At 41.7% G+C, this 20,205-nt stretch overlaps 1 protein-coding gene across 6 annotated transcripts in view; it reads right to left on the bottom strand.

Moving 5' to 3' along the window:
* The window catches only part of SULF1 (sulfatase 1), a 177,906-nt gene that overhangs the window by 49,461 nt on the left and 108,240 nt on the right, over nt 1-20,205 (bottom strand). For all 6 annotated transcript variants that reach the window (XM_042923558.1, XM_042923557.1, XM_042923560.1 and 3 more), the window contains 2 exons: nt 10,854-11,005; nt 8,331-8,500 (listed from right to left, as the gene is read on the bottom strand). In XM_042923558.1, coding sequence (XP_042779492.1) covers nt 8,331-8,500; nt 10,854-11,005 — 322 coding nt within the window. The remainder of the gene's footprint in view (nt 1-8,330; nt 8,501-10,853; nt 11,006-20,205) is intronic.

The raw sequence follows: 20,205 nt of genomic DNA, 5'->3' as shown, positions 1-20,205 counted from the left end.
CAGAACGAAGGCTCACAGCGGGCAAATTATATCTTCTACCGGTTACCTTGATGTGCTTGGCACAATTCCATCTACTTGGAGGAACGGGAAAGGTCACAGCAAATTACAAGCCTCAAATTGGACTCCCAGATTTACAGAATGACATATGTTAAATCTGGCTTATATTAAAAGGAGAGTTCAGGTCTGTTGTCAGAGCTGTCCTTCCCCACCCCCAACCGTTGCCTTTATTCCCCACCCCCCTTAATTTCTCGCAGTGGGGAGCTGACCCCCAGCTCTGGGGATGAAATCCCAGGTGAGATCTCAGCAGGGGGCAAGGGGGGGGTACACATTTGCCTTTTAAAGGAAGACAGACTGCCACTGCTTCCCACAGAACGGCAGCTGTTCGGGGACCTGCAGGTGTAAGTTCGGGGGTCGCTGCAATTGACAATGTTGTTGAAAAGTGATCTTTTGCCAAAGACCTGTGGTTGCCTCCTGCCGGGGTCTGCCAGATTCCTGGAAGATGCAGCCTTCTGTCCCCCAGTGATAATTAAGGCTTGCTTCCCAAAGAACTGACTCACAATTATTCAAACAGGACCTGGAGCTGTCAGCTGGAACAGAAACCACTGAAAGAAGCAGGTAACTGTTTTAGGGAAAAGCATAAAATCACATAATCAATTGCTCCAGAATGTTTTGGGATCAGACCCAAAATCTCATCCCAGCCCTGTTACTTACTGGTGTGTGATCGTGGGCAACTTTTTTTTTTTTTTTTTTTTTCTCTAAGCCTCTGTTTCTTCATCTATGTAATGGGAATACCAGCTACAGTATTTGGTGAGGATTCGAAGAGACTTCAGTGATGCCAGAGAACAAATCCTGGGACCACATCATACCCATACTCACCGGTAGCTGGGAAAGGTCTTATACAGGTATCTAGGAAAGATCATTTAATAGCTCTTTTGGTTGTTGTGGCAACCCTGGAGGGTAGGAGGATATCTCATTCCCATTTTACAAATGAGAAAGTGAAGTGTACAGAAGTGACTCAGAAAGAATGGGCTGGGGCTGGAACTTCTTCCATGATATCCTAATGACCAGAGTCCTGCATCACAGTCCCCAAGAAGTTCCTCAAAATCCCAGTCATTAAAAGATCTGGCACATATATTTCTTTCTCTCAAAATTAAGTCCTAAGATCCTTAACGTTCGTCTTGATTTAAAACATTAGCCGTTTCTGGTTCCCGTTCAAGTGCGTCCTACCAGCTGCTCTGTGTCCACACCTGCTGACAATACAAGACAAAGTCTGACCCTCTGAAGCAAACTGGGTGTAGCAGCAAAAAGCGTAGGTAACACTAGCTGTCTGCTTTAAAAGTGAGAGGACAAATGAACAGATTGCGTTTCTGAGTTTCTGTTGCTTTCTTTTTTTTTATTTAATATTTTTATTTAATATTTTAAATATATTTTAAAATGTTATTTATTTTTGAGAGAGAGAGAGAGAGAGAGAGAGAGAGACAGAGCTTGAGAGGGGGAAGGGCAGAGAGAGAGAGAGGAAGACACAGAATCCCAAGCAGGCTCCAGGCTCTGAGCTGTCAGCACAGAGCCCGATGCGGGGCTTGAACTCACAAACTGTGAGATTGCGACCTGAGCTGAAGTTGGACACTTAACCGACTGAGCCACCCAGGCGCCCCAAGTTTCTGTTGCTTTCTTAAAAAAAAATCCATATGCTTGATCTGGTAAGACTTCTTGTTGTCTATTCAGAGAAGGATTTTACCTGTAAGTGTGCGTTCCAGGCACAAAACATGCCTGTAGCCCTCAACAGACTATTCCTATATTTAAAATGTTAACGTTCCCCAGTAAGGCTTCTCTGCACACTGGTTTTCTGCAGTCATTATTTGTTTGGATTTATTGCTTCGCACTAGATCACAGATCCTTTAGACCACACATTTGTAAGTTCGACCTTTTCCATCAATGCTAATTCTCTTTGGGCTTTGATTTTCTTTCTTGTGTTGCTTATTGGCATAACAAGAATAAGAATTCTGAAAATCAATAATGTCACCTTTCTGTTTGATGGGTGGGTATTTGGGGAGAAGAATTCTTCCCAGAAAAGAAATAGGTTCAAGAAACACACGTGTTGTATATTAAATCCATATTCAGGGGATTACACAGAATTTAGCAGTTCATTTTTACTGCTGATGGCCTTTGCTGTCACCCAGTGAAAAGAAATACCTTTCTAGTGTTTTATATTTGAACATGTGTTTTCTTCATTTGTTATTTAGTCTTGGACAACAACAAAAACTCTAATGATCTAACTCGTAAAGGGTCTTGGTAGCAGGACCATCATTCTCTAAGAAATGAAATAAGTTTCAATTCCCAGAATAAGCCAGTTATACAGATTTAAGACACACACTCAAAGCATTAAATTGGAAATTCTATACTTAATCTCCCAAGTTGCACCGTCTCAGCTTTCACTCAAATTGAACTTATTTAATTGACTTTGTGGAGATATTCCCCACCTGAGTTCAAATGTCTTTAGGTGGGTAACATTTGAATACATGCAGAATAATATCAAATGATCTTGATTATAGGTATATCAGGAGACTAATTTTATAAAGTCTTCTAAGGTACTGCAAACTCCGATAGAATTGTGCAAACACACACACAGGAACCATTTCTAATATTAACCGTGACTGTGAGTCATACTGAGCAAGACTGGTGCAGCAGAAAGATCACCTGGGGCCAAGAGAATGGAGTTTTGGCTCCAGCTTCGTCCTTTCCTACCTCTTATGTGACCTGGGTAAAGCCATTTGACCTGGGTCTTTTATTTTTTTAAATAGAATTTGGGCCTCCAGTTTCTAATCTAAAAATTCATGGCATTAGATGATCTCTAAGTGTCCTTTAATTCATAAAACTGATTGCCTCAATATTTTTATACTATTAAAAGTGTTCTAATGTCACGTAGGTGGTTGGGTCAACACGCTTATTCATTTACTACAGAAAAATGTATCACGGCAGGGAAGGCGGCAGGAGCCATGTGCCCCAGGCCCAGGAGGGAGAGGTGCAAAGTGTGACCGCCTTCAGGAAAGAGCTGTCTTGCATCACCCCAGGGCACCATTGTCTTGTGTGAATGCTGCCCCCTGGGGGTGTGCAATTTGCCTTCAAGGGTCTGGTAAATAGCCAGTGCAATGGGATATGTACTCAATGAGAGAAGAACAAAGTGGGGACATAGGAAAGGAGAAATTGGTTCTGCCCAAATTAAAGATTTTATGGAGAATTTAAAATTCCCTCATCTCCGGGGCACCTGGGTCGCTCAGTCGCTTAGGCATCTGACTCTTGATTTCAGCTCAGGTCATGATCTCGTGCTTCGTGGGATCGAGCCCCGCATGGGACTCTGTGCTGAGAACCTGGAGCCTGCTTCGGGTCCTCTGTCCCCTTCTCTTTGCCCCTCCCTTGCTTGCACTCTCTCTTTCTGTCTCAAGATAAATAAGTAAACGTTAAAAAAATAAAAATAAACACAATTCTCTCCTTTCCAAAAGCACTTTCTTTCTCTTTTATGGATTTGTGGAAGAAGTGAAGTAAGAATGTGCAAACTCTTTTAAGTAAAAACCCTTTTTTCCAACTTCAGATAATAAAGGTGTTTCAGAAACTTTGTTCTGAGGCTTACACAGAGGTAGTTAGTTGTCCCTTTAACATACTATGTCATCCCCAAACCACAGTTTCAGAATGATCCTTGCAAGTTAGTGCACCTGGATTGTTCTACCAAGATTTTAGATTTCTCTTGAATTCGTGTGTGTGTGTGTGCGCGCATGTGTGTGTTCACACACACACATGCACAATTACACACATTTCCGGGGAGGGGGAGAAAGAAGTGTTGACCTAGAACAAAAAAAAATTGAAGTCGATAGGGACAGGGTTGGTAGGAAGGTGACAAAGGAGTCTCTTGGCTTCCCACAGACTCATCAGGTAGGTAAATGGAATCTCCTTTCCTGTCACTGATTCATGTTATCACATCACGGAGGCCAGGAGAGAAAAGCTATGTCAAAGCGAGAGTGAGGGTACAGAATTAGTATGAGGCTACTGGGGAGATGATTTACTGAAAAGCACAGAAGGGTCTTCCCCATAGTGAAGGGCTTTAGGATAAGGATTATCATGTGTGATGTTTTGATGGAGGCTCCCTCAGATATCACCGAGGCCGTGAACAGCCAAGCTGCTTCTGATTAAACACTGCCCCATGTCACGCGTGGTCGATATCTGTCCACATTCTTAGTCAGTGGGCATAGTCTCTAGCCTCAGTGTGTAAAGCCAATAAGCCAGTATTGGCCTGGCTTCCTTCCTTTGTTGGGAATGGAAAACACCGTGGAAACACAATGCATTCACTCCGGTCTGCGAGGGTCAGAAAACTACAACGCTGGGCCACGTGAAAGGCATCTGGATGATGCATGACCACCAAGGAAGGTGACCTAAAGGAGCGTGTTCGTGTTACCTGCTTCTCTCAAAAAGGGAGCGTCTACAGCTTCTCAGTGTTTTCAGGGCCTTGCCAAACATTTCTGCAAAGTACTTAACTGCTTACATCCCTTTGCTTGAATGTGTGGCTCGTGTTTTCGCTAAGGAAACCGGCCATTCAGGAGCCCCATGCACCACAGTTAGCAGCCTGTCTTCATTTGTCTCACTCTTCGTGTCTACAGACTGAACCGTGAACGCGGGCAGTCGCTCAGGGACAAGAGCCACACACCGACTCACCCCAGCCCCTTCCTCGAGTGAGCATCAGTTAGGGGAAACCTTTACCACTAAGATGCCAGGGTCTTGAGGCTCCTAAGACCCACAGGAGACACAACAGATCTCTCCATCCTAGGTGCACCGAAGCCCAAGGCTTAGCAGCAAAGAGAAGCTGAATCACTTAATCAACCACATGGATTTTCATTTTCTATGGTGAAGGGTGTTCTCCTAACTGGCCCTTGCTCCTTGAGCACACTTTGCATCTGGAAAAGATAACACGGCCCAGATTGGTGCTTAGCCTGTCTGTATTTTTGGAATGGCCAGGTGTGAGAGGCTCATCACAGTGTGAGGCTTAGCCTGTCAGGAGATTTGTCACATCACAACGGACATGTATCAACTTGTCAATTCTTCAGTTGCTTCCCCTAAACACGGGTTGAGCCTAATGAAATTGAGATTTTTGTAGGTCAAGAAAGATGGAATCAAGAAAGAGTGGCTTTATGTGGTTCATCTTGATAGAAAGGAACACTAAGAATTAGCATCTCTGAAGTGGCATCTGTGTCCCGGGCCCTCTGTGGGGACTTTAGCTACGCTTCCTCTCTTAATTTTTGTTCGTGACATCATGTCAACATGCTAGTATTATCCTCATTTTACAGATGAGACAATGGAGGTGCCTAGAGGTTAAAAAAATTGCTTAGGGAGGACCGATGAAAAAGGAACCCAGGCTTGTTTGTCTCAAAGGCCTAAATATTTTTCGCTCTGTCGTGTGTAGATTTTGCTTTATAGAATCACAAGTAAGGCACACTCGTGGTCCATTTGAACAAAAAGAAATAACTGAAACAATTTACATGTGAAAACGACCAAGTTACTACCCTCCCAAGTGACCTCCAGTGACTCTCTGCTTATGCTTACATACAAATCCATTCAAGCCCTCAAAATTCTGCTAGTTTCCCTTTCTAGCTCTAACCCTTATTGCTTTCCTTGCACTCCATTCTCTTAGGTCACATCTTAGGTCGCCTTACTTCACATGGCGACCACCTGTCCGTGCCACATCGTCTTCCTGAGGTCATCTACCCAAACTACAGGATCAGCTGCAGAAATTTTGCCCATTCTTTGAGGCCCATTCTGAATGTCTGCTTCTCCACGACTTTTCCTTATTCCCCTAAAAGATGTGAATGGGTCTTCCCCCAAACTTCCGTAGCTCCTTGGATGCCTTCCCTAGTACTCACCACTTCTGTTCCTACCGGTGATATGGCTGTTTGGACACTTGCCCATCCCCTGCCTAGAGCAGGGGTTGGGGACAAACTTATTCTGTAAAGGATCAGAGAGTAAATATTTTGGGCATCACAGGCCATAGCGTATCTGCCACAACTACTCTGCTGTTGAATTGTGAAAGTAGCCACAGATAACACATCAATCAATGGGCATGGCTGTATTCCAATAAAATTTTATTAGCAAAAGCTGGTGGCAAGCTGGATTTGACCCCAGCGTGCCAATCCCTGTCTTTGATTATTGGTTCCCCAATGTTGGCACTCATGTCTTCCTCATGCCTACATTCTTGCCGTACTATATAGCACTACTCGTAAATATCTGTGGAGTCAAATAGAATTTTTAATTGCTGGAGTCAGAGATGCTGCTTTTTAGTTATCACTAAGGCCCTAAGAAATCTGCAGATTCCTCTCTTCCCACAATTGTCTGTGCATGCCACTGAGCTGTCAGAACCTTTTGACCTGTGGCTGATTCTTCTGGAGGCCCAGGACCTTGCCTGGAAGCTTCAAAGGCAGGATGACTTCTAAGGAGCCATAAAACACCACATTTTGTCAATCCCTTCTCCTCAAACTCGGGAAAACACCGGTAATGTTTACAGTTGGAGAAAGCCACCATAGGCTGGGAATCTGCCAGGGCAACAACAGAACCTACACAGACTGATTTCTGATTCAAAAGAAAAGAGAGGGACGCCTGGGTGGCTCAGTTGGTTACGCTTCCTACTCTTGATTTCGGCTCAGGTCACGATCTCACGGTTCATGAGATTGGGTCCTGTGTTAGGCTCTGTGCTGACGGCATGAAGCCTGCTTGGGATTCTCTCTGACCCTCTCTTTCTCTCTCTCTCTCTCTCTCTGCCCCTCCCTCCCTCGTGTGGGTGCGCACGGGCTCTCTCTCGGTCTCTCAAAATAAATAAATAAACATTTAAAAAAAGAAAAGGAAAGAGGCACGGAAGAACCTGGTAGAGACTTCTGAACCAGCAGGTTGCTGAATCTGTAAGTGATCTGTAATGGACAGCCACTTGCCACTTGTGGGCTTCACTCATGAATTTAGTCGCAAGGTTATATGTAGGTAGACCTTCAGAGACTTATATATCCAACCACAGGGGTCTTTCCCAAACACAGTGAGTCATCCAGACCACATTCCCCAGGTGCTGGGGCAAACTTCTTTATTTGTTGACAGTATTGTCTGCACTAAAACACCTCCCTCCTCCTATCCCACTGGGCATGTTCGGTAGGATATCCGTCCTGGCTTTATATCTACTGCTAGTTCCTATCTTCTGTCAGTTCTGATCCCCTTCCTTCTTTCTAAATCACTTGATGTGATCAAGACGCATTAAGTACCACTGACCAAAAGTGATCAGTTTATTCGTTATAAGAAATAAGAAATCAGGAAAGGTTCTTCAGGGATATGGAATGACCAGCAACGATGGTGCCTTCAGTGCTTCTCTTTTCATAAATACATTTAATCTATTTTCTTTCTGTCTGGGATTGTGGCTGGGAAGTCAGTGTGGATGAAAACGGATGATATTTAAGCATAAACAGATTAAGAGCCAATTTTGGAGGTTTAGTGATGAAAGAAACAGATATCAGTTCCCTGTTCCCTACCTGTCTGATGGCCGATCCTTCAGCAGACACAGAGCCAACTGCTCTGTAGGGAAGCCTGCATGTTATTGCCATGGGTGGGAAGGAAGCATGTCGACAGAGTACAAAACAAACTCATGTTCTTTGCTGCCAAAGCATCTAGACTTTTGCACTCTGGGCTAGTGAGAATCATCAGCATAACGCAGCTCTATGCTCTCTGCCTCAGCCCCCCACACCATCAGCCCCCTCCCCGAGCCTCCCCGCCCCTCCTTACCAAGGATCCTGCCTCTCAAAAAGAAACATCAGGTATTTTAAAGCCGTGACCTGAGAAGGCCTCTCGGGCAAGCCCATTCAAGCTTTCTGCAGCAATCCTAATTGCACATCTGTAGCAAAGCTACGACACTATTCACCTAGAAAATAACCCCGCGTTTCTACAACCAGACCAGGGATCGCCAGTCTGTTGCTATGAAAAGCATACCACTGGATTGTTGTTTTTATTATTAGGTCACGCTCAGGAATAGTATTTAAGACAACTGAAGGGAACACTTGATAAAAATTTCCCCCAGTAAGCCTATGTGCTTCTCTTCCTTTCTATTTGGCTACTTATACATGTTGGAAATATGATTCCTAACAACACCACTAGAGAAGGCCCTGTGGCCAGCCTGCGCCATGGTCTCATATCAGAAGCTGGTATTCCGGCCTCTGGAGACACGGTGTGGAAGGAAATGGGGTGAGGGAGAGGTGGGAGGTGGAGAGCAAAGGAAAAGCCTGTGTTCAGCAGGTCCCAGAACGGATGTTATTACTCACATGTGTTGGGAAGCGTTGGGGTACAGTTTTGAAAACTGTGGGGCCGAGTCCTCGGGGCCGTGGGGCGCAGCGTGGCTGATCACCATCATAATGGGCCTATGGGGATACATTCTCTTAGACATTTTGAAGTAATTAATGCTCTCGTTAGTGATTAAGTCTGTGAAGTAGTCCTGAAACATACATTTGACACAAAACAAAAATTACAAAAGGTGACATTCATCAGATCACATTTGAATACTGCTTTCTTCAGAAGCATCTCCCTGAACGAAGAGATAAGGTCTAAAGCAGGAAGGAAAATGACTCCCAAAGCAGCAAAACATCTTCCCTAACAGAGAAAATCGGTTGCCAGTTACTTGCTAGGGCTGCTAGGTTGGTAACACGCAAAAATTTTATTTTAAGTAAAGCACAACTTAGCAATTAAGAAAGAAAAAAAGTCAAGTTCTGTTTGTCCAAGATAATGATCAGATCTGGCAATCCAAATGCTAGAGAACATGAAACACCGGATACATATTTCATTCTCAGGTTTCATTGATGTAATTCGTTGACAAAAAATTTAATTACTTCAAGGGCAGGAAACACCCACGCCCACTACAAATTCACAGTTGCAGAACACACACACACACACACACACACACACACAGCCACATGCACAAACAAAAGCAAAGGTCTTTTCTTTAAATTAAAATTTCACCTGTGGGAATTACACAGTAATTAATTGCTAATGAAAGCCATAGCCAAAATCTGGGTACACAGGGAAAAGCTGCAATATTTTATCAATTAATTTACTTGAAACACTAAATATGGGGAGCATTTGATTTCCTGCAGATTATACTGTTAATTGCACAACTAAAATGATACAGCTGCTGGCATTTGGGCCTGACTTCTTAATAAAATGACTTAAGCCACAGTCTGAGGGACTGATGCAACTCTGTAAGGGAGAAGGAAGAAATGGAATGAAGAGGAATGATGAAAATTTTAAATTAAACCACCTGCTTCCTCCAAGTGGGTATCATTGGCCTGGAGTTCCAGTACAAACTTTATTCAGAAAGTGCCCAGACAACGTTCACCATGGTGGAGGCTTCCAGGCATGACTAATCACATGTAGATTCAAGGACCAGAACAGCTGCCAAAGCAGTGCCCAAGGGAGGAAATCTGTGTCACATGTCATTGTTAGGACAAGTCCACAGGCTATCACCTTCCTCCATGGGAGTGTCTGATTCATTCCTTTTCTCACTAAAAAAAGCGCCATATATTCTTTTTGGACACAGTTGTCTTTGACACTTAATCAGCTGTGATAATGGGCAAGTTACGCTAATTTAGTCTTTGGAGGGAATCTTGATTACTTTGCTCTCCTTAGGACAACAGGGAAAGAAAGGTTAATAGCTTGAACAAGGAGCATGAAAGCATCCCCACAGATAAAAAATGATAGCAGTGACAATTAGTGCACTTTGTAGGACATTGCTCAAATCTGCCTCCAAGGTCCCTGCCAGCTCTCGACTTTGATGAGTCTGGAATCCTATTAGCAATGTTTGTGAATTTCATTTGCATTCATTGTTTTCTGAGGGATACCAAAGAGCGAGGCTTACACCTCATCTCCAACCAAGTTCCTTGGGCTCAAATCGGGCCAAGCATAAAGGCAGCACTGTGCCAAAATTAAATCAAGTTCCCTCTTTCTGACTTCTACCAATGGCTCTTTCACAGCGATCTATGCTGGATAGAGCAGACTGTCAGCTTCTTTTAGATAAGCGAGGAAGAGATGGGCACGGCTATAAGGGAAGAGCATATTTTAGGCTAACTAGCAGGCTAAATTCAAAGATATTTCCCCCTTCACTCTTGTCCTCTGAAAATTGTTTTGTTTTAAGTTGGCAATCACAAAACGTTTGTGAATTTAAAAAAGTCTAATCTAGGATCTATTTATCAGAGAGCCAAGGGACATGTCGATTTCAGTGTCTATGAACCGGTTTGGAAATCCTAGGACTGATAGCCTCAGAGACTTTCATGGACTCGAGTCGCCATGGGGCAGGTGTGTCCTTGCCATGTATCAAAGCTTGCTCCCACAGGAGTAAGAGAAAGGACCGTGGTTTCTTGACCTTCGATTATTGCACTTGTCTGCTCTTACTCTTACATCTAAACGTGAAGCCATGGACGAAATATACTTTTACCCCAATGAAAAGCAAAATGGTACAAGATGAACATTTGATTATGTGGACCAATCCTCTGGAGCGCAGAGAAATCAAAAATTATCACAAGACAGAGTGGAGAGATCTATGATTTTCTTGATGATAACTTTCATCAGAGGCTGATTGCCTTTCATCCTAATGAGGGAAAAAAATCACTAGTCAAAGTCAGTGTTCCTTGAAAATCTTTTTCTTGCCTGGAGTTTAAAATTACCTTAAAATTTCTCATTCTAACATTGTGAGAACATAGAAAGCCAATCTCATGTATAACTTAACTCACTGAAAATGGCTTTTCCCCATTACACATAAAGTAAATTGATGCAGTGTGAAAGTGCCTGAAAATTACCTTTGCATAATCAAATCCATGCTTTTCTTTGATGCCATTGCGACAAACAGTGTAATTATAGAAACGAGAATTCTTGATTAATCCAAGCCATTCTCGCCACCCAGGAGGGATGTAGCTGCCATTATATTCATTGAGGTATTTTCCAAAAAAGGCTGCAATGGGAAAAAACAGGATTATTTTCTCATATGAAATGATTAATCACAAATAAATGCATAAATGCATAAGTATGAAATTATGACTTGAAAAAGAGGCAGTAAAACAAAAGTTAACCTAGGTAACAGTGGATGTCAAAACAACAATAGTGTAATACTCTTGATTCTTTGGCCAAGTGACACACACAAGCATTTTCCTTTCAAATAAATAAACATTGCACCCAAGTACATGGATTATCGTTCAATAAAATTACCATAATGATCACGATACTCCGGGTACATCTATTTCTTGTGGCTGTGCTGGGATAAAAGCAGAATTACCCTTTTGTTAAGTTGATGTGACAGTCAGAGAAGTAGCCAATAGAAATCTGGAATGCTACCTCTGGGCAAATACTGGAAGACTGAAAGTTCACTCTTTGTGATAAAATAAGTTTCCTAATTTCACTATTTGAGAGTTGTAAAAACTATTCACTCTTTGAGTTGTAAAAACACTATAGAAAAGCTTGTCTTTGTTTTCACATATCCAAATTTTCCAAATCGAGGAACCATGGTAAACTCCATTTCTATGGCACATGGTAAGGGTTTTTATGTCACACGCATTTTACAGCATCGGTGTTTACATTATGTGTATTTCATGAATGCATAGGTCTATTACTGATAATTAAAAATCCTGATAACATAGAGTTACTACACAGATGGCTAATTTTCATAGAATTATAGTGCAACAGAAGTACATGGGCCACAAACATGCACACCACTGCTCATCGAAGAGGGCACTGGAGGGGCTTCATATTTGTAACTCTGGCATGTCACACATCCAAGAAAGGCCACTGTGCAACAAGACTTATTGATCCTTTCAGAGAAAAACTTTGAATTTGGTCCTCTGCCACAGATGATGATAGGAGAGGGGCAAAGGGGAGAGAAAGGCAGGTTGGAGTTTTGGGAACAAAATGGGTTAGATTTTGAAGTCAAATACCTTGTAACTGTTAGAAGGGTCCCAAAAATGTATTGTTAGCATATTTTTGAGAAAGAGGGTACTATCTTTTTCTTCCTTTCTTTCTTTTTCTTTCTTTCTTTCTTTCTTTCTTTCTTTCTTTCTTTTCTTTTTCTTCCTTCCTTTCTTTCTTCCTTCCTTTCTTTCTTTCTTTCTTTCTCTTTCTTTCTTTCTTTCTTTTTCTTTCTTTATTTCTTTCTTTCTTTTTCTTCCTTCCTTTCTTTTTCTTTCTTTATTTCTTTCTTTTCTTTCTTTCTTTCTTTCTTTCTTTCTTTCTTTCTTTCTTTCTTATGTTCACTGACTTTAATCACATTACATTTACCATGTTATCACCATGGAATGTAAATTCAGGTTAGACAAGACAGCTTCACAAGTGCAATAAAGCGATCTGGAATATACCAAAGTTTGTGTATAATGTCTGACCAAATCGCCTTGCTGATAACTAATTAATCACTTCAATTGTAGGTAATTTTTTTTAATGTTTATTTTTGAGAGAGAAAGAGAGAGAGCATGGGGGAGGGTCAGAGAGAGAGACACACACACAGAATCTGAATCAGGCTCCAGGCTCTGAGCTGTCAGCACAGAGCCCAATGTGGGGCTCGACCTCACGAACAGCGAGATCATGACCTGAGCTGAAGTCAGACACTTAACCAACTGAGCCACCCAGGCACCCCATAATTTGTTAACATTTATGATTCTTACAGAGAAAATAAACAAACTGCATACATTTAAAAAGTGTTTTTCATTAACTTCGCATTAGTACTTAAAATACACATTTCTATTTCAAGATGATGTTTAAAAATTATTCTAATACAACAGCAACATAACCGTAATTCCTCAGCTACACAAAAAGCTAAACTATGTTCTGTAGTTAAGTTATCCTCATGTTTACATGTATGATTCTTAAGTAAATACTATTTCTCAGCAGCTGCTCTCAGCTTTTTAGGTTTGGCTTAAACACACACACACACACACACACACACACACACACACATATTTTCATTTGTAAGGAAGCTTATAATGTGATATTCCATGCACTGTTCTGGAAAGGTTCTTTACGAGCCAACCAATCCTAAAAACTGAAGTACTCAATCAGTCTGCAAGAGGAGGACGGTACTATTTCCAATAGTTGTAATTTCGCCAGGGACACGGGTATAGACAAGCACTATTTTGGGTAAGCTAGATGTTTGGTCGCCCTATTAGCTTGCAGACGTAGATAGCCTTCCCCTTAAGTAGGAAGGAGTAGAGAGATTTTTATATGTGTATATATAGGTGTGTATATGTGCACACGTGTGTTGCACACATGCACACTTACACCTGTATGTACATACATATGTAACACACACATGCATACAAGTTTTACTTTTACTGATTTTTACGAGGCTGCAATCTTTCGTTTTAGGGGGAAACGATGGCTGGCCAGATGCCTTCCATGTCAAAGCCACTTTCTAGGTTCATTAAGCAGGGTCTCCCAGACACCTCCACTTACATCCACGAAGGAAGACAGCTTCTGGATGACTGGCTTGAGAAGATGAAAACGGATCCCAGGATCAGGCACTTTATTGATAGTGCTCTTCAAGCACGCATTTCTGAATCTGTAAACTTGTCCACAGTACATCATTTCTGTGTCTTTATGGGATAGCTAGTTTGCTTTCATCTTTGGTCCACAGCCACCTGTAGGATACCTCCACCTGAATGTTTCACTCGCACCTAATACAATCGTCCAGAACGGAATTAATCCTTTTCCCTTAGGAAATTACTTCTTTCTTCAGATTCCTTTTATTCTCTGAGTGTCATAATCACCTTCCTGGTCAACCAGACTTGGCACCCCAGAGTCTGCCCTGATTTCACCCGCTCCTTTGGTCCCCTTGCTAAGTAGTCGCCACCACCTGCAGGTTCTAGGTGGAAAATGGCTCTCGAACCTGCCCCACCCTTGATTACAGGACTCCCCTCACGAACACTTACAGGCTTCTGCCAGCTCTCCTAGCCAGGCTCCAGGCTTTTTCCACTCCTGGTGCCACCTTCCCGAAGACTGGCTCTGGTCACATCACCCTCTTCCAACAATTGTGGACGGACCGTCCCCCTCACCTGCACAACCAAGTTTCATTTGGTAGCTTGCCATTCAAGGCCACCCTGACTGGACAAAATCTGGACAAAATCCCTCTTTCCAGCTCCATCCTGCATTTCTCTTTGACCCCGTGTCCAGAGAATGCATTTTCTCCATTTGCTCTGGTTTTCACCTCTCTGCTTTGCCTGTGCTTTGCCCTCTTCTCCCCACTGTTTACCAAGACCAGACGAGGTGCCATTTCAATCTCAGTCTTTGCCCGGTTCTACAGCGATTTGGTTCTGCGGCTCTTGTGCCATTTTCCCTTTCTTCCTCATGCTACGGTCATGTTTGTACGTAAGCTGATCTCCTTTAGACCGTAAGGGTTCTGAGGGCCAACACCGCCTTTGCCTCATCTCTGTACTCCCCCTGCTTCCCATCCTTGCATATAGTATAGGGGCTCCGAAAGTTTTGTTTCTTGCACTGGGGTTCATGGACGTCCATGTATTCTCGGGATTCTATAAATTCTAGACTTATGTTTTCACTTGAATTATAAGTGGCTGAAGTTGATATTTCTGGTCGGAGTCATTTTCTTGGAAGAGTTGACTCAGGTCTGAGAAACGGGGGTAGGACAAAATGTCAGAGGGTCTCCCATCAGGTAGGACTCAGGATTTCCCTCTGAGCTGACTGTGTGCAGTAGGAATTCTAATGAGGGGTTCTTGTCTTTAGAGACTAATCACCTTTTCACATAAAGTACAAGATAATTTTCCTTTCTAACAAAAGGCAATGTGACCTCCAGTCAGAGGCCGTGGACCAGGGCCACACCCACCATTACTTCAGAAGGGGACGATTTCCAGGAACCTTCCACTTAATAACCTTCAGCCCAGCTCTTTCCCCTGGCCTTCTCCTAATCCCCAGGGGTTTTGTCCCACGTTCCTCTCCGTCTGTCTTAAAAGAGGTAAAAGGGTACAGTGGCTTGGAATATAAACGCTGGAGCCAGCCTGCCTGGGTTCAAATCCTGGCAGTGTCATTTGCTAGCTATCCTCAGGCAAGTTACTTAGCCTCTCTTCACGTCCAGTTCTCCATCTGTGAAAACGCGAGGATACTCATAAGCACAGTGGCGGGGTCGTTGTTAGAATCGAGTGAAATAAAACATACGTAAAGCGCTTAGAACAGTGCCTGGCACATAACAAGGGCTTTTTTAATGCTGCTGCTGCTGCTGGTATTATTATTAGCAGCACCGTTATCATTATGCTCCCAACGCTGTATCCTGGTTTCAAATAATGTACCACTCGGCTGTTGAAGGAGATCTTGGAGTTCCGCGCTTGTGCATTTGGAAAACTTTCTTGAGAGGTTACATACTTCTCTTCCCCAATCGGCCACATTTTGCGGCAACGAATTCCCATTTGGCTTCCGTTTTCTTGCTTAATTAGTTTTTAGATTTTTCTCCTGTTACGTTCAGTTTTGCTCTCTTGTTTTTTCCTCTCGGGGCAGCCATGATGGGTCACTCCTGCCCTTTGCCTCTTTGTTTTACTTGTTCGGTTATTTAGTGCTGTTTTCTATCCATCGCCATGGCTAGTGCCCCTCCCTTAATCCTCCCCTTGTAAACTATTCCTTCTAGTCTCTTAATAGTCCTTGTTGCTTGCTTCAGAACTCCCTCCAGGTTTTCGGTGTCTCTGCGCTAACAGAGTGTAAAAACATGTACTCAGGATTCCAGATGTGCCCTCATCCAGCACACTTGTTCCGAGAGAGACCAGGACCTCATGCATCACGATGCGGCACCCTGGTGCTGTTGGCTTCAAGTTACTCTGGCCTTTCTTGTTGCCTCGTAACATTGAGACTCATTTGTAATCACCCCTGGCCTCTTTCAACATTATGCTTCCTGGCAGCGCTCTGCAATTGATTATCTGGGCTTCTAATTATTTTCTTCCAGATGTATTAAATCTCGTTCTCCCTCCCTAAGGTGAATTTCATTTTCTCGCCCATATTGCCATTATATTATGTGTAGTTTGAAGTTTTTCTTATCCCTTGGCATTGGCAATTCACGTCAACTTACTACCATCACAATATATCACTAACACACCATCTACCTGTCCTTCTAGATCATTCTCTTCTCTGAGACATCATTAAGCACTTCCCTTCATGGCTGTTTAAAAAGGGGGTGGGGGGGGTCGGGTGACAGGCAGAAAGATCAGAAAGACCTGATTATAATTACGGGTGACTTTAGGCCCTGCTACGTCTGCGGAGGACAATCTGTTACATAATACTTAAAAATTTTTCCTTCAACTCTTTGAAGCAAAGGCTTTTAGGTCAGCAGGAGGAACTATAGAAAAGAGTTCTGATGCTGTGGAGAAGTTAAATCTTATTTAACATAACAAATGGTACACTAATTGAGTTTTTACTGCGTGTAATTGATAAACTTGGGGTCACAGGATTTTACTGGTAGTTAACACACCAATATACGTAAGTTTGAACCAAGTTAAAATTATAATTTAATTCCCCAAGGAGACTGTAAGTCTAATGAAGACAAGGATCTTACTTATATCTTGTCAAGCCAGGGATCTTACTTTATATCTTTTCATATCCCAGCACTTAGTGTAAGTCTAAGCATATGTAGTTCAATACATGTATGCTATACCATATGTTACTATCAAGATCTATAATACCATAATTCATTAAAATAAGAATATTAGTGTGTGGAGGACAAATAAATAAATAAATAATTTTGCTATGAGTAACATAAGTTTTGTAAAATAAAACGACATGAAATCAGAAGAATTGATTCATTGGTCTAAATTATTTTGTTATAAAAGACTTCTTTACAAAGAGATTTACTGCAGCTCTCCATTAAATATTGCCCCTTTCACCCAAGTGATATGAAGTTAAATGAGTATGACTAAAGTTTAATTCACATGTGATTTTATGTATCATGTGTTACGATTGTAATGTGAACACTACAATCTTTAAATGAGTCCATATAAAACGTATAGGGATTATAATAAAATTACAGTTTAATTTCAGGCAGGAAAGAAAACCTAGGAATCATTCTGGTTGATCTCTGCATTGCATATACAAATTGGGAAACTAGCTCATGCAAGTTCTCCAAACATATTAAAGGCAGAGATGGGACAAGGATCCGACTCCCCTCAGCCTTGATTTAGGGTTTTTTTTTTTCTGATATGTGATGCTATCTCTCCAACGTGGCTTGTTACTTTTACCTTAAAACCGATGACAGGTTTTACATTCATGTCTATACTCTTACAAGAACTTTACCCTACATTTTATTTTTTTTTTTAGCAGATGGGCAAGATATTCATTTCTATGATAGATAATACAGTATCAGTCCCACTTCACTTGTCAGAACATAAAATGCAATAGACGTGTTGTTGTATTTTCCCCTTTTGAACATTAAAGCTGTTGGACAGTCATATTTTCCATGAGTAAAGTTAGAAAAATTTAGGCTATAGCCAGTCCAAAAATATGCCTCAGTTCTGAAAAAGAAAAAATCATGTCAGACAATGGTAAATATAATATTGGATCAATTCGATTCATTTAAATCCACATATTCTGGAGGTATCCCAAAATAAGCCTCTTAGTAATTCGTCTTCTCTGACTTGTTCTTCATAAAACTGATTACTGCACTGTGCTTTTCTTTAGATGAATATTTATGTATGATATATATTTTGGTTTCTTGCATTATTTTTCTTAGCTTCTCAGCTAAATGTTCCAAATAATGTATTCATTATTAGAAAAACAATAAAATCTTTATATATTGGCTTTCCCCCCTTCTAGTTTAGTGGCTTATAAATAATTATGTTGGTTTAATACCTATTCACCAATTTTCTTAATTTCCTAAGATGCCTGTCCTCCTGATGTGCTTATTTGTGTATTTTCAAATGGGACCCTGTCCCTGGCTAGATCAATAAACTCTTGTCACAAAGACATCTCTGCTTCCTAATTGTCTGAGACACTTCAATATTTTCCCATCAAGGATAAATTTAAATTGTATAGATCTCTATCATTGACATTTTAGTCTTCCAATTTGTATTTTTGCCTGATTCACTAATGGGCCCATCAAAATTTATTATGTGTGTATCATCCTTTTTTGGTTTATCAACTATTTGGAAAAGTCCTCGTTTCCTTTAAAGAATTCCTTTTCCCCTGTTAAGATGACTCACTATAAATTCAATTATTACCTAAGTATCCAGGCCCCTGGGTGGAAGGTTGGCCTCAGAATCAGACTTAGGTTCCAGGAGCAAATCTCCTGTTCTTGGAGAAGACAAGTGACTGAAGCAGGCTGCTGGGCTGCACAAAAAGCCTGACAGTTGTCATCGGGGCAGGCTTATGGGGTGCAGTGTCATTCTAGACCTAACCTGTACATTTAGGGTAGGACACTGGAAAGAACTCTGAAGACCAAGGTCCTGACACCCGTTCTTCCCATTAGAATATCAGATGTGCCACTTTGATCTTGTTGGTGTAAATTTGCTCACCTGAAAATAAGGGGATCGAACTAAATTATCTCTATTTTATTCAAGCTCTTGTAATCCATTGTAGGGTAGATATAATGTAGTATAACTAAAACAAGGCCCAGAATATACTGTGCTTCTTAGATAATTTGTTTCTATCTTGGTGACCCAGTAAACTTCGTAATGGATGGCATTTCAATTTTTCCTTTTGCCATCTGGAAGCTTAGTTCCAAATATGCACCTTTTCTCCACATCTCCATGGCATGCACTTTGTATACCAAGCTTTGCCTTGACTTTAACTGGTACAGCCCTTCATTTCCATTTTCCAGGGTTCTTACTTTTCGGTATCCTGTTACGTTTTACGTGTCTCTGAAGGTGCTATGGAATGAGGCATGACAGAAACATGTAAAGAAAGAAGATGATGGAAAAAGGAAAGACTTTGGAGTCAGGTGTGCTAGATTCATCCTACCACGGGCAAGCCTGTGACCTTAGACAACTCTCCTGAGTCTCTGTTTCTTCACTGGCAACACAGGCAAATCCTTTCTTTCCAGGTTGCCGGAAGAATTACGTGAGACAATTTAGATAAAGCGTCTGTGCACATAAGTAAACGACATATATTAATTTCCTTCTTTTCCCCCTTTCTTTTTTCTCCGTAGTTTTATTGATGTGTAAGTGACAATCAAAAGCTGTAATATATTTAAGGTGTACAACCCGATGGCATGAAATACATAAAGACTGTGAAACATTCACCACCGCCAAGCCAATCAACATATCCATCACCTCACACCTCTACTGTTTTCCTTTTGTGGTCACAACACCAAAGATCTACCCTCTCAGCAAATTTCAAGTGCACAATACAATATTGTGGGCTATGGTTACATAGCCGTATGTCGTTTCTTCAGAACTCATTCATCTTCTTCTTGCCCTTGCTTGATTTGCCCCGAAACAGACTATCAAACCCTGGTTGACCACTCTTAGTCTTGGTAGGGTTCTCTGTGTCATCCTGCAGCTTTATTTCTCATGACAGGCATTGTCCGTCTCACTCTGGATATGGTGAGAGTCCCGACCCTTCAAGCTCTATACCTGCTACTAGGGATTAAATTCTAGGGAGCCTGGGAGTCGAAAGGCATTGATTTCATATGATGCTTCTCATGAACAAAACACGAGTCGGTGGTTAAAATCAGGAACCAGGCATCAGGGGAGAATTTCTGGTTTCGCTTCCGAGCTGGTCACACAGTATTTGAAATCCCCACCCCAGTTATAACACACAGCCAAGTACATTTGCTGTCTGTAAACCCTACAGGGATGTTTGATGGGTTTGCAAATTGCCTTAGGGCTCTCAGACGAAAGGTGCCATAAATTTAAATCACTTATGTGAGAAAACACACTTAGGATAAGGCACTCTCAGTAACCTAGTTTCTTTCCTAAGTATAAGCAAACACCCTTGAGAGTCACGGGAGGAGCCTTCCCTCTGAATGGAGATCTTGAGATGCTTGTGAATGACAATGCTATCAGAGTCAAAATCAATATTTTTATCCATAAATAACAAGTATTAAGAGCGCACAGAACGCCCTGAGAAGAAGCAAATGGCCTCATACTTTCCAAGTCCAGAGGGAAAGATTAATTTCATGTTTTAAAGATATTTCAGAGAATACATATATCTGAAACCCTTTACTTCTAAATCTTCAGAATAGAG

This window comes from Panthera leo, chromosome F2, assembly GCF_018350215.1.
Source record: "Panthera leo isolate Ple1 chromosome F2, P.leo_Ple1_pat1.1, whole genome shotgun sequence".
Lineage (NCBI taxonomy): Eukaryota > Metazoa > Chordata > Mammalia > Carnivora > Felidae > Panthera > Panthera leo.
Note: the sequence above shows the minus strand (reverse complement) of the source record. Positions and strands in the feature narration are given on the sequence as shown.